At 36.7% G+C, this 14,499-nt stretch overlaps 1 protein-coding gene across 3 annotated transcripts in view; it reads right to left on the reverse strand.

Annotated features, from left to right (window-relative positions):
* The window catches only part of ITPR2 (inositol 1,4,5-trisphosphate receptor type 2), a 462,476-nt gene that overhangs the window by 147,985 nt on the left and 299,992 nt on the right, over positions 1-14,499 (reverse strand). For all 3 annotated transcript variants that reach the window (XM_069490734.1, XM_069490735.1, XM_069490733.1), the window contains exons 38-40: positions 7,562-7,670; positions 6,882-7,069; positions 56-239 (exon numbers count right to left, since the gene is read on the reverse strand). In XM_069490734.1, coding sequence (XP_069346835.1) covers positions 56-239; positions 6,882-7,069; positions 7,562-7,670 — 481 coding nt within the window. The remainder of the gene's footprint in view (positions 1-55; positions 240-6,881; positions 7,070-7,561; positions 7,671-14,499) is intronic.

The following is a 14,499-nucleotide window of genomic DNA, read 5'->3' on the forward strand; positions in this document are numbered from 1 at the left end:
GTTGTTACCCTCTTTTCTCTCACTCTATTCTCCCAAATACTCAAATACTCTTTACCTCTCATTCGTGGACCAGATGTCATCAATTCACTGTCATCGTCCCTTTTTTTGCTACCTAAATCTATGGTATTAACTGTCACTGTTGATCTTATCTCTTTCTGAGCAGCCTTCATTCGATCATAGAGAACTTTGAAGAATTTTTCTGACTTTTTTTGTTCATGCAACTGCTGGTAGAAAGAATACTGCAAGAAAACATATTTTAAGATATCAATACCCAAGGGGAGACAAATGGTGTTTTTATGCTTGAAATAAACATAAGCATTATAGATAAAAGCACACATTTAATGTGCTACCCATATTTCATAAATTGACAGCCTTTGCCAGTGTCTTATACTATTTAATGTGTACTAATAATGGCTAGTATTTACTTAGCACTTTCCACTAAACTCTAACACATTTCTATATGCTATTTAATTTGTCCTTACTGATTATATATTTTTTAAAAAATGTATAAGGACACTGTAAGAAGTTGTATGGAAAGAGTTCTTTAAGTATTATATTATTAAGTCATGCATTGATTCCACACATATTTCTTGAGTGCCTACTGTGTGCCAGCCCCGATGCTAACACTAAGGAATAGAACAAAAAGGAAAAGCAACCACAATCCCTGTCCTCATGAGTTTGTAATCTAAAGTGTAAAGAGTTTGTAATCTGAAGTAGAAAACAGCCACACAAATGGTCATCCTGTATAAATATGAGCTTATGGAAAGTTACAAGGAGTTATTTTTCCCTTTATCTAACTTAAAGTATATTAGTTTAGAACATGTTACTATGGTAGCCTCACTCACGGGAACCCACTGATGAATAGGTATGAAGTTCTTTTGGTACTTCACTAGCTACAGTGCTTCACATGGAGTCTAGGACAAACCCACCCTAAAATAAATTCTGCTTGATAGTAAATAATGATGTAGAGAGGGTATGATAAAATATGTCTTAGTAGGATAAGCATATATTGGGTCTTGGGAATATATGCCCCAATTATCATCTGCTCAGTGTTTTCTGGAAGTATTCAGGAGAAGAGGGAGGAGACAGACAAGATCATACACTCCAGAGAAGCATTTGAAGTGGGTGGCGAAATTATAAATTATTCATACCAAAATTATGAGATAGATATAAGACACACAAAAGAAACATAGTAAAAATTAATAAAGATAGTAATCCAAGGGAGCTATATAAGCTTGATGAGAGACAGTATGAAGAAAACATAAGAAAAAAATAATAATTTCCAGATCAAGCAGAGCTGACCAGAATCCAATATAAGAAAATTTAAACAGCCAATTTGAGGAGTTTGCCTTCTGCAGAGATGCTTTCCTAAGGGAATGTCTGCAACTGTGATGCACAGGTCTTGGGATTTGTAAGTTATACTTAATGACATCAGGTCTTGAAATGGTTTCCTGTCTTGCAATTTTCTATATGGGCTATATATATATATATATATATACACACACACACACACACACAGAGTGTTTTATGAAGCCTTAGATGTCAGCTTCACACCTCCAAAGGGAAGCTCCTAAGCAGACGGCTAGCAAGCCCTCAAGGAAGCAGGCCAAAAAGTCACAGTAACCATAGCAACTATAGTAAAATAGTCACGCTGGTTCTGTTAATTCAAAGGATTGATGCAGCATTCACAGACCTCTAGGGTCCCCGAATTAAGCTGATGCTTAAGCCCTAATATCTTCAATATAATGGGGTTAGAAGGTGGAAGGAAGTTCCAATATATTAATGAGGAGTTATGGAAACATTGTGGCTCTATTACAACAAAGTTTTATAATTTATATAGTTCTTTTTCCTACATCACCTCATGGATACTTTCAGTCCAACAGTGTGATGAACAAAGTGCTCCTATTTCCATTTTATAATTAATAAAATGAGGTTAAGTAAAGGTAAGTGACTGGCCCAACATTACATAACTTGTAAGTGGTTGAGCTAGGATTTAAATCTAACTTTTCTGACTCTGAACCACTAAATTTATAAAGTAACTTCCTAAGCTCAAAACAATAGATTATTTAAATAGAGGGCAACTTTTATAAGCCAGAACTCTACAATGCTGAACAGCATGATTTTAACGAAGATTAAAAGTATGTTTCACATATATTTATATAATCTCAACAGGTAGCATTAGGGTTTTCTCTTACTAAAGATACGGTTTTTGCTTGGGAAACTTCCTTCATAAGTTGTAAAGAGTGTAAGGGGAAATTTTAAGGTTTTGTTTTTGTTTTCTTTTTTTTTTTAGGAGCTAAGGGTGATGGATAAACAAGTCTGTGTGACAAAAAGTGGGAGAGGCAAAAAAGGAATGTGAAGTGAGGATGGAGAAAGAAGAGAGCATGAAGCAGGGTGAATTTCTCCATGAAATTTTCCAGGGGTGAGGATGGGGAAGGTTATTTCTAGAAAGGAGATTTTAACTGTGGCTAAGAGCAGACTCCATGGGTTTGAAACAACCTGGCTCTATCTCTAACTGTCTATGTGAGCTGTGGTCTATCTCAGTTTCTTCTTCAGTAAGATAGGATAATATATGTGTTACCTCCTAGGCTGTTTGAGGACTAGTCAAGTTAATAAATATGAATCACTAAGAATAGTGCCTAGTATTTAGTAGATACTATTTCTCTTGTCATAATTAGTGTCCAATTTGAAATTGTAATGTAAGTACCTTCTCTATCCTCCTCCTCAACTGATTTTTTTTTGAGACTGGGTCTTGCTCTGTTGCCCAGGCTGGAGTGCAGCAATGCAATCACAGCTCACTGCAGCCTCAAACTCCTGGGCTCAAGCAATCCTCTCATCTCAGCCCAAGTTGCTGGGACTATAGGTGCACACCATCATGCCTGGTTAATTTTTCTTATTTTTTGTAAAGATGGGGTCTCGCCATGTTGTCCAGGCTGGTCCTCTTATTCCTGACTTCAAGCAATCCTTTCACCTCAGCTTCCCAAAGTGCTAGGATTACACGTGTGAGACACCATGCCTGGCCTCAACTGATCTTTAATAAATTACATTGATTTGTGCAGTTAGAAAGGTAGAAATTAAGGAAGTGGCTGCAATTCATACCTCAGTATGACAGCAGGGCTTTCAAGACAATCCATAGACTGAGAAAGCAGGACATTTGAGGTAAGGAGACAGTGAGAATGTAAATCCCCCAGGTGACTGGCGGGAGTCTTGGGGAGGGCTGAGCTTTAGACTACTACAGAGCAAGGAATAGGATTCAAGCTGACCTCAATTAGACATTTTGGAGCCAGGAGCACATAGCTGACACTTGGGTTATACAATGATGTACATAAGTTAGGGAACTGAATACGGGAAGGCTGGCGAATGAGATTGTCTTCACCCATCAAAAAGAAAAGTTTTCATATATAAAAGTAATTTAATGCTGTTTCATCAAAAAATATTTGTTGAATGGCCATAAAGCACTATAGATATAAAGAATAGGACATGATCGCATACATTAAGGAAGTTGATATTTAAATGCAGAGGCAGGGTGTAGTACAAATAATAAAACAAAGTAGCACACTCAAAGTGCCAAATGAGCATTAAACAAGTGGCATTGGATCTCAGATAAGAGAATGGTCACCAAACACCCCAGACAGATAGGGAAGACTTTGTGAAAGAGATGCAGTTTGATTAGGATCAGTCATTCATAGATCCAGTCACTCCTGAAACATTTCTTGAACCTCAAGATTTGGCCACACATGGTGCCAGACACAAGGAGTACCAAGATGTACCACATGTGTTCTCAACCTTTATAAGGATTTATAATTAGCTGGACAGAGCCTGATTCACACATGAAGAGGCCCAATAAAGTGGCAGAGATGCTACTGAAGACGTCTGCCAGCGATAGCAGGGGTGTATAGTAAGCAGCAGTCAATTCTGCCCAATGGGACATGGGGTCAGAAAAGACTTCCATGGGAAGCACATTGAGTTGAATCTTGAAAGAGGAGAAAGCAGCATGAGAAACAACACAACACATTTAAGGAACTGCAAAGAGCTTAGTGTAGCCGGTGCACAAGAGAAAGGATGGAGGAGGCAAAGAGGTGAAAGAAGAAAGGAAAATTTGAAGATATTAAAGAATGAAGGATCTTGGACTATAGTAGGGATTTTGCCTTTATAGGGCAGGTGACACATTTTAAGCAGGAGAATAATATGTTTTTGGAGAGATATCTTTGGAGGCAAACATGGGAATGATTTGGAGAGGGACACAACTGGAAGCAAGGCTAACTCTTGGGAAAGTACTTGTTACAGACCAGGAAAAGATAGCAAGGCTCTATTAATATAACGAGGGATGGGGAGCAGGGATTGAAAGTAAGAGTGTGGATATGAGAGATGTGCAGAGGGCAGAGTCACAGAAGTTGGTCATCAGTGAGATGTTCAGGAAGGGAGTGAGGGTGAACAAGTTAAGGTCAAGGCTGACTTTCAGTTGTGGGTCAGACAACTGGGTAGATGGAGTGCCAGTCACAGAGAAACAATGCAAAAGGAGGAGTGGGTGTACTGTTCTCTAGAACAATAGTGGATTCTTTTTGGGACACGTTGAGTTTAAGGTACTTGTGGACTTCCCACCAAAGACTTCTGGAAGAATCTGGATGTTGGATCTAGAACTCCAGTGAATGAGCTGAGAATCATCCACACAGAGTGGAAGTTAACGATGTGGAAATGGATGAGATTAGGCTGGGGAACAACTAGAATAACAGAGGAGAGTCCAAAGAAACAGGGGAGATGTCAGGATTCAAGAGCTAAGTAGAGGAAGAGGAACCTTCACAGAAGGCTAAGAAGAAATGGGAGGAGGTAGGAAGACAAACTGGAGAGGGTGATGTCCTCGGTAGAAAAGGTTTCAAGAAGAGAGAAAAAGTCATCAGTGGCAAATGCCACAAAAACATCATGTAAGTAAGGACTGAAAGATGTTTTTGGTCATGAAGGGATCAAAGGAACAACTTGCCAGGAATTTAAAAGTGGAACATGCAGTTTCTGATGGGAGCTGACTTATTCCCCAGAAATATGAGAACTTAAGTAAGCACAAATAAGTATGGAGAATGAAGGATGATCCCATCCGATGACCCTCAGTGGCCCAGAAACAGGAATCTAGAAAGTACTGTAATCCTAAGGATTGCTTCTAGAGATGCCAAAAAAAATCTCTCACTCCTATCCTCTGAATAAATCTACCTCTGATGTTATGTAGTTGCCGAGATAATTTCTTTAGAAAGTCCCAACTGATAGAATTTCCTTGTTTTTAAAGGCTGAATAATACTCTATTTTATATATGTACCACATATTTTAATCCATTCATCCATTGATATGTGAAATAAGCCAGGCACAGAGGGACAAATTCCATATGGACTCACTTATATGTGGAATCTAAAAAAGTCAAACTCACACAAGCAGAGAGGAGAACATTGTTCAAAGGATACAAGTTTCAGTGATAGGAGGAATAAGTTTCTGGTATTCTATTGCACAGCAAGGAGACTACAGTTAATAATAATGTATGGTATATTTCAAAATAGCTAAAAAGAGAGAATTTTAAACGTTCCCACTGCAAAGAAATGATAAATATTTGAGGTAATGGATGTGTTAATTACCCTGATTTGGTCATTCCACAATGTATAAATATATTAAAACATCACACTGTAGCCCATAAATATATACAATTATTATTTGTCAATTAAAAATAAAAATTAAATGAAATGAAAACAAAGAAAGTCCCAGTTGAATACTTGGTTGTAGAAGAAGAGACAATTTCCAAGAAAACCCACTCAAATTCCTCCATCACCCTCTTCCTCAACTTCCCCCAGAGGGAAATTTGTCCTGCAGCTTCAGTACTGTGAGAATTTTCAACACTTTCTTTTCCCAACTAAGAAATAATGTTTTGGGGTTGTTTTTGTCACTATGCCATTTGGTGTTCATGAGGCCTTTATTCCTGAAGCCACTGTTACTGGATGTGTCATATATTAAAGTTCCTGTTGTTCAATGTATTGGATGGCTAATTAAAGCAAAATATCCCAGCTTCAAATTAGATGTGGCTTCCGATCTCTGTGAATAGGGAAAACGGATTTTGAAATTTCTAACTAGTTATAAGCATACCGTTTCCTTCACTGACCAAGGCAGACCCAGAGAGAGCTGGCTTCCGAGCAGCAAGGCTGACAGCTAGATAGGAGGAATAGACTCTAGTGCTCTACAGCTCTGTATGGTGACTATAGTCAACAACAACTTACTGCATGGTTTCAAATAGCTAGAAGACAAGATCTGGAATGTTCCTAACATAAAGAAATGACAAATGTTTGAGGTGATGGATATGCTAATTACCATGATTTGATCATTGCACATTGTATATACAATATTAACATATCACACTGGACCCCACGAATATGTACAATTATTATGTGGCCATTAAAAATAATAATACAAGCAAAAAAAGAAAATAGACTGAAGGACAATGTGTGTTCTCTGGGAACATCCCCTAGCTCTCAGGCTCACGCGGCAGGTTTTGCCTTCGGGTGTGGCTGAACCCAGGGGCGACCTGGCAGAAGTTTCGGGGGGAAACGGCGTGGCTTCTGGAAATAGTGGTCTAATCTCCTGTGTGCAGGTGAGAATATTGCTCCCTGTGGTGGAATTCCTGGAATAATGTCAGAAGGATGCGTCCAAGGAGTGTTCTGCTTTACTGAATAAATTGTGAAGCCCTGTGGTTTCTATAGCAAATCAAGTAAATATATAAGGACAATGTGATACGTGTGTTCTGAGACAGCAATGAGAAACTAAAAGAAAAACATTATTTTTCTCAGTTTCTATGATAAGTAAATAAGAAATACAAATAATAGATGTAATGTCCATGATTGATAAACAGGTACCTGCGTTTGTGTGTTTCCTCCTTCAAGCAAAGCAATGCCAAGAAAAATGCCTTCTGAAAAAATTCTGTCATTTTTGGTGTTCACTATGACATCGATGACAAGTTCTGATGCACCTTCTTTGTCCAGCAGACACTGAATATCTGACATCGATATCCCCATCTTATCTGAATCTTGTCCAGAAAAACTTCCTGTGATTAGAAAAAATAAGTAAATAAATAGCAATTACAGGCATTATTAGCATATAAACTTTTCAAATTCTTAAATGAAAAGAATATTTGTCACTGAGACTTTTTCCCCTACAAAGTTAAATATAATAGAAGCTTGAGTTAAAAATATTGTTTATAAAAATAGAACTGTTAATTAAATGTCTGACACATGTAATTAAATTTTTTTAAGAAAAATACTTTAGAAAAAGAAAACTAGCTATATTTTTATTGTCTTTAATTTATATACTAAGAAATTATAACTTATTGCAACTATTTTCCCAAAGTCAAAAGGCAAAACCAATCCTAATGTTCAAAGCTGTTATTTCATGAACCCCAAATTGTACAAAAGTTTTTAATAGTGCTTTTTAAATGAATTTTTTATAGTTGTGCCATTTAAGTAAAATACTAAAGTAACAGTGACATGAAGATATGTCATGAGAATCCTAAAATGAGAAAAAAAATGACAAGCATTACCTCCCACTTGGGCAGTTTTGGAGTAGGTTCCTGACAGGTGTCCATTCATACCAACTCCATAATCACCTTTAAAATATCGATTCAGGAGTATTTTTCTTAACGTGCTACCCTAATGAGAAAGATAAGAAAAGCGTCATTGTTTCCTTTTCTAATAAACATAAAAAATGTCACTTAAAATGCATTTTGTGAATGATGTTGAGACATGGAAAAATTAATTTTATACCAAATAATATTTTCTGAGGCAAAAATTTACAATGTGCCTCAGTAAAATAATAATTTTACTTCTCATAATAAACAAAGAGGGTGGGAGGATCCTTTTGGAGGTGATGAATAGGTTTATGGCATAGATTGTGGTGATGGTTTCACAGAGTATACTTACCTCCAAAGTCATCAAGTTGTATATATTCAACATATACAGCTTTTTGTATGTCAATCATATGTCAATAAAGTGGTTTAAAATAATTTTACTTTAATAACTAAAAGTTAAAATAAATAAAAAATAAAAGATAGTGTTGTCAATAGAAGGTACTAGAAAAATCACAAATGCTGTAAATTTAAGATTACTTAAAAACCTGAAGTTCCCCGTGTTGGTTGAATATCAGTGGTGCCTAAATAAGACACAGCATAATAAGCACCTTAAGAAAGCAAAAGGTTTAGGTATAGGAGCTTAGTCAAAAAGAGCCAGTAGAGAGCTGAGTATACAGCAGGTGCTCAAAAAAATTAACCATCATGAAATAGAGTGAATTATATTTAAACTCCAAGTTGCTTTATTCAGAAGACAGTGGGCAAAAGACAGGGTATTCCTTTATAAAATACGTAATTCAAAAATTCTTAAGTCTTCAATTCTGTACTGATTATAGGATGCTTTTTAAATAATACATTTTGTAATATATAACAATTGCATGTACATAAGGAACTTAGATAACTCCAAATTTTTCTTTTTATTGGTGATTATTATTTTAATAAAAAAGAATGATTTAAAAGTATTAAAGGATCATGTTCGAACTATTTAAATTAACAAAACAACAACTGAGATGTTATTTCCATCTTGCAGGAAGGAAACAGTGGCCCAAGAGCTTAGGTAACTGCCTACAGATGATGCAGCTAACAGGTACACGAGCAAGACCTGAACGCAACTCTTGACTACAAAATCCAGCCATTTCTTCAAGCCATGCTGCACCCTCCACCTTATGTGGGGACATGTTATCTTTCTTTCTTAAGGTCTTCGGGTTGTGTCCTCAGTTCTTTTGTTGTGCTCCTCTCCCCATCTTTCCCTTTGCCAGTCGGCACTTTCATCTGATTCTTGGTTGCACAATCACTTCTGCAGGTCTGACTGCCAAATACGTTTCCTCCAGCTTTGACCTTGCTCCCCTAAGCTTCTCATTCTGTTTCCACTTCTATTTCCTTACCTATGTCTTGAGGCTCTACTGGCACCTCAAACTCAATTTTTCAGAACAGAATATTCCTTCTCTTTCAAATATGTTTTCCACTCAGTTTCAATTTATTTTAAGGAGATCACTGGTCATTTAGGCTCCAAACTGAAGGAATCATTACCACCCCCCCCCCCAACTTGACAATGATTTGTGAAATCCTACTTATTCTACCTTTCCAACTGTAGCTTCCAATAGTAGCTTCATACATGATATTTTACCAAATTGAACCAAGTGATCATTTCTCAACCAAAGTTTTCTAAGTCTGTCTCTTTGCTCACAACATATTCTCTGGCTGAAATGGTCTTTGTCCATCTTATGTATAGACAGGTCTTGTCTTCCCTCTTTATTCTATGAATATTCATTAGGTACCTATTCTTTTAGGCACCATCTTAAGTGATAAGATATAACCCTCCCCTTAGAGTTTACAGTGAGGTAAACTCAATAACGGAGACATCTCCTAGGTCCTATGAAAGCATGAGAGGAAGCAGTCTACTCCGAGGAGGCTCTCCATGGCATATCCCCGGTACCAACCCATACGATCATCAGAATAGAACAGTCTTTTGCACAAAGCACAGCAAATATGTCCTAAAGACATGATGCCAAGAATTCTAACAGACATTGGGAGTGTCTGCAGTTGTTTATCTTTATAGTAACTTTTATTTATTGATATTTAAGTTCCTAAAACACAGACATTTATTATTGCTTCCTTTTTCATGTTTTCTTCCCTTAAGACTAAAGGTGATGACTAGTCTTGGAAGAAATAGTGAGATGTAAGAGCTTATTCTACCAGTGAACACAACTCTACTATCCCTTATAAAACCTAAGTAGGGCACCTAGAGGAGATATAAGAAATGAAAATAATCTTTGCTTTTTTCTTTTCTTAAGAGAAGGTCCTTTGAGTTGAATTAATTCCATCTGGCCAAAGAATGATAATTCCAAAAGGGAGGAAAAACAAAATAAAACATCTCTTTAGAGTTAAAGTCTTTGGGCTTTTACTGTATATCTCATTACAGTAGAAGGAGATACTATGAAAGAACTTTTAGACCCATAACTATGGGGTTGAAGCTATAGGCTGGAGAGAAAAATGTGAGGTCACATTAACTGAAGCACTAAATTTTTTGCAAGGGCAGCTCAGTTTGCTGTACTAATTACGATCCTTACTTCTAAAGACCACTCACTCTAATCCTGTAAAGACATTTGGTCCACTTCTAATGAATAACACTGACAAATGTGAAAATTCAGGCCTTTTTCCTTGAAATGGCACAAGTCAGTTTCTGGAAAAGAACCCATTGTGACTAGAGGCCTGGATCCTTTTTACTCTCTGTAGCAGTCTTTTATTCACACTATTCTAAGAATCCAACTAAGATATAAACAAATAATAGTTTATTTTTTTATTTTTTATTTTTTTTATTTTAACATATTACAGGGGTACAAATGTTTAGGTTATATATATTGCCTTTGTCCCACCCGAGTCAGAGTTTCAAGCATGTCCATCTCCCAAATGGTGCTCACCACACCCATTAGGTGTGTATATACCCATCCCCACCTCCCCCCTCCCACCTGCCAGATACCAGATGAATGTTACTACTATATGTGCACATAAGTGTTGATCAGTTAATGCCAATTTGATAGTGAGTACATGCGGGGCTTGTTTTTCCATTCTTGTGATACTTCACTCAGTAGAATGGGCTCCAGGTCTATCCAGGATAATACAAGAGATGCTAGATCACCATTGTTTTTTGTGTCTGAGTAGAAATCCATGGTATATATACACCACATTTTATTAATCTACTCATGTATTGATGGGCACTTGAGTTGTTTCCACATCTTTGCAATTGTGAATTGTGCTGCTATAAACATTTAAGTGCAGGTGTCTTTGTCACAGGATGTCTTTTTTGCCTTTGAGTAGATGCCCGGTAACGGGATTGCTGGATCAAATAGTAGTTCTACTTTTAGCTCTTTGAGGTATCTCTATATTACTTTCCATAGAAGTTGTACTAGTTTGCAGTCCCACCAGCAGTTTTTAAGTGTTCCTATCTATCCACATCCGCACCAACATTTATTGTTTTGGGACTTCTTGATAAAAGCCATTCTCACTGGAGTTAAGTGATATCTCATTGTGGTTTTGATTTGCATTTCCCTAATGATTAGAGATGTTGAGCATTTTTTCATATGTTTGTTGGCCATACATCTGTCTTCTTTTGAAAAGTTTTTGTTCATGTCCTTTGCCTACTTTTTAATGGGATCATTTGATTTTTTCTTGCTGATTTTCCTGAATCATATATAGATTCTAGTTATCAGCTCTTTATCGGGTAGTAGCATGCGAATATTTTCTCCCATTCTGTAGGTTGTCTGTTTCCCTTTGTGAGAGTTTCCTTGGCTTTGCAGAAGCTTTTTAATTTGATCAGGTCCCATTTATTTATTTTTGTTGTTGATGTGATTGCCTTTGGGGTCTTCTTCATAAATTCTTTGCCTAGGCCAATGCCTACAAGTGTTTTTCCAACATTTTCTTCTAGAATTCTTATTATTTCATGCTTTAGATTTAAGTCTGTTATCCACTGTGAGTTGATTTTTGTGAGAGGAGAGGGGTGCAGATCCTGTTTCAGTCTTCTACATGTGGCTATCCAGTTTTCCCAGCACCATTTATTGAATAAGAATTTTTTCCCCAGTGTATGTTTTTGTCTGCTTTGTCAAAGATTAGATGGCTATATGACTATGGTTTTATATCTGGGTTCTCAGTTTTGTTCCATTGGTCCAAGTCTCTATTCTTGTGCCAGTACCATGCTGTTTTAGTTACTCTAGCCTTGTTGTATAGCTTAAAGTCCGGTAAATTGATGCCTCCAAATTTGTTCTTTTTGCTTAAGATTGCTTTTGCTATACAGGGTCTTCTCTGGTTCCATACGAAGCTTAGAGTTATTTTTTCTAGATCTGTGAAAAATGACGTTGGTATTTTAATAGGGATTGCATTGGATCTGTAGATCACTTTGGGCAGTATAGACATTTTAACAATGTTGATTCTGCCGACCCATGAGCATGGTGTGGTTTTCCACCTGTTTACGTCCCCTGCTATTTCCTTCCTTAATGTTTCATAGTTCTCCCTGTAGAGATCTTTCACCTCCTTAGTTAAATATATTCCTGGGTATTTCATTTTCTTTGTTGCTATTATGAAGGTTATTGAATCTTTGATTTGGTTCTCAGTTTGATTGTTGTTGGCATATAGGAATGCTACTGATTTCTGTACATCGATTTTGTAACCTGAGACTTTGCTGAATTTGTTTATCAATTCCAGTAGTCTCATGGCAAAATCTTCGGGGTTTTCTAGATATAAGATCATATTGTCATCAAAGAGCGATAGTTTGACCTCTTCTGTCCCTATTTGGATGCCCTTGACTTCCTTCTCTTGTCTGATTGCTCTGGCTAGGACTTTCAGCACTATGTTGAATAGAAGTGGTGACAGAGAGCAACCTTGTCTGGTTCCAGTTCTAAGTGGGAATGCTTTCAATTTTTCCCCATTCACTATGATGTTGGCTGTGGCTTTGTCATACGTGGCTTTTATCATTTTGAGGTAAGTCCTATCTATGCCTATTCTGTTAAGCGTTCTTATCATAAAAGGCTGCTGAATTTTGTTGAATGCTTTTTCTGTGTCTATTGAGAGGATCACACGGTCTTTGTTTTTGCTTCTATTTATGTGGTGAATTACATTTATAGCTTTGCATATGTTGAACCATCCCTGTATCTCTGGGATCTCTGGGATTAAGCCCACTTGGTCGTGATGGATTATTTTTTTGATAAGCACCTGAATTTAGTCTGCTAGAATTTTTTTGAGAATTTTTGCATCTATATTCATAAGGGATATTGATCTATAGTTTTCCTTTTTTGTTGTGTCCTTTCCTGGTTTTGGTATCAGGGCAATGTTGGCTTCATAAAATGTGTTGGGGAGGATTCCTTCCTTCTCAATGTTTTGAAATAATTTCTGCAGGATAGGCACCAGTTCTTCTTTGTAGGTCTTGTAAAATTCAGGTGTAAAACCATCTGGCCTGGGACTTTTCTTTTTAGGAAGGGTTTTTATTGTTGCTTCTATTTTGGTACTTGATATTGGTCTATTCAGGAATTCTATTTCTTCCTGAGCCAAGGGAGGCTGTGTAATTCTAAGAATTTGTCCATTTCAAAGAAATAGAAAACTGTTTTTGACCTTTTGTTTAAAAAAAAATGCCCTTTATATTTCTAGGAGAATAAAACTGAAACAATCATAGTTTAGAATTGTGTGACACCAAATTAAAATTAGAATCATATTTGTGATTATGTTTAAATTCCCTTTAGACAGATAAAATCACACAGGTGCCGATCAGATTCATAAACATCAAAATCCAATGAGCAACACTTTTTTTATGCAATCGCAGTCTCATTAGAAGCATCTATTTTCTAACTATGTGATATTCAGCATACCATAGAAAGTGGAGAGGGTTCCACATTTCTCTGTTCTTTATCCTGGAACCGTACTTCCTGGGTTCAAATCCCTTCTATGCCATATTCTAACTGGAGGATCTTAAGCAAATTACGTCACCACTCTGGGCCTCAGTCCCTCAACTGTCAAATGAAATAGTTAGTATCTACCTTCATGGGGTTTGTATGATAATTAAATAGTTAAAATGTACATGAAGTACTTAGAACAATCCCCAGCACATAGTAAGTGCTGTGCAAGTTGTGTATGGTGATGCTCCCCCTGCCAGTACAAATAGTATCCGGACCATGGAACAGTTCACAACTTACCAAGTGCTTCTGTACACACATTCTCACTTTATACCAAACCTTCTCACAAAAGTGAAAGAAATTTCTAATATATTGAGAAAATGAAAAAACTTAATAAATGATAACTATCTAATATACTAGATTTTCAACTATTAATCAGTTTTTAGAATTATATGCTAACATGGCAAAGCCACCACAAAGCATGCATATACTTCACTATATAAAGTATATACTTACAACTTCAACTAAAGTGGAAAAAATTCTATCTTGGTTCAAACTCCATAGTTTTTAGCTAAGACAAACTTTGATGTTAAAAATGAATGAAGAACAGTTACAGATGGAACAGGATTCTCCGGTGTCTTAATGATCCTCATTTAAGAATGGAAAACTTCAGATATTGGTATGTCACAAGTTCAGCAGAACTGACCTGTTGTCAAATATCAAGCTCTGACTTGAGGGATGAGAGGCAAGTACTGTGTCCCAATTTGCCTTGCAGCCTTCTTGGTGGCCTGTATTCTCTATGATGGGTTACAGTGGTGGTAGCTTAGATCATTTCCCCCAAATTACTTGAACTCAAATAAAGAAATTGTAGAACCACTGTCAGAAATTCTGGTGCCAGGTTTGCAAATGATTGTCTCAGAGCTATAATTGCCATGGCAGAAATTTGTAGAAGAACTAAAAGCACATTAAGCCATTTTGAAAAGAATTCCACCGCAATTGAGAAGTTTGACTTCTGTACTGGTTCTTCAAATCCAA

Source organism: Eulemur rufifrons, chromosome 16 (assembly GCF_041146395.1).
Source record: "Eulemur rufifrons isolate Redbay chromosome 16, OSU_ERuf_1, whole genome shotgun sequence".
In the NCBI taxonomy this organism is placed as follows: domain Eukaryota; kingdom Metazoa; phylum Chordata; class Mammalia; order Primates; family Lemuridae; genus Eulemur; species Eulemur rufifrons.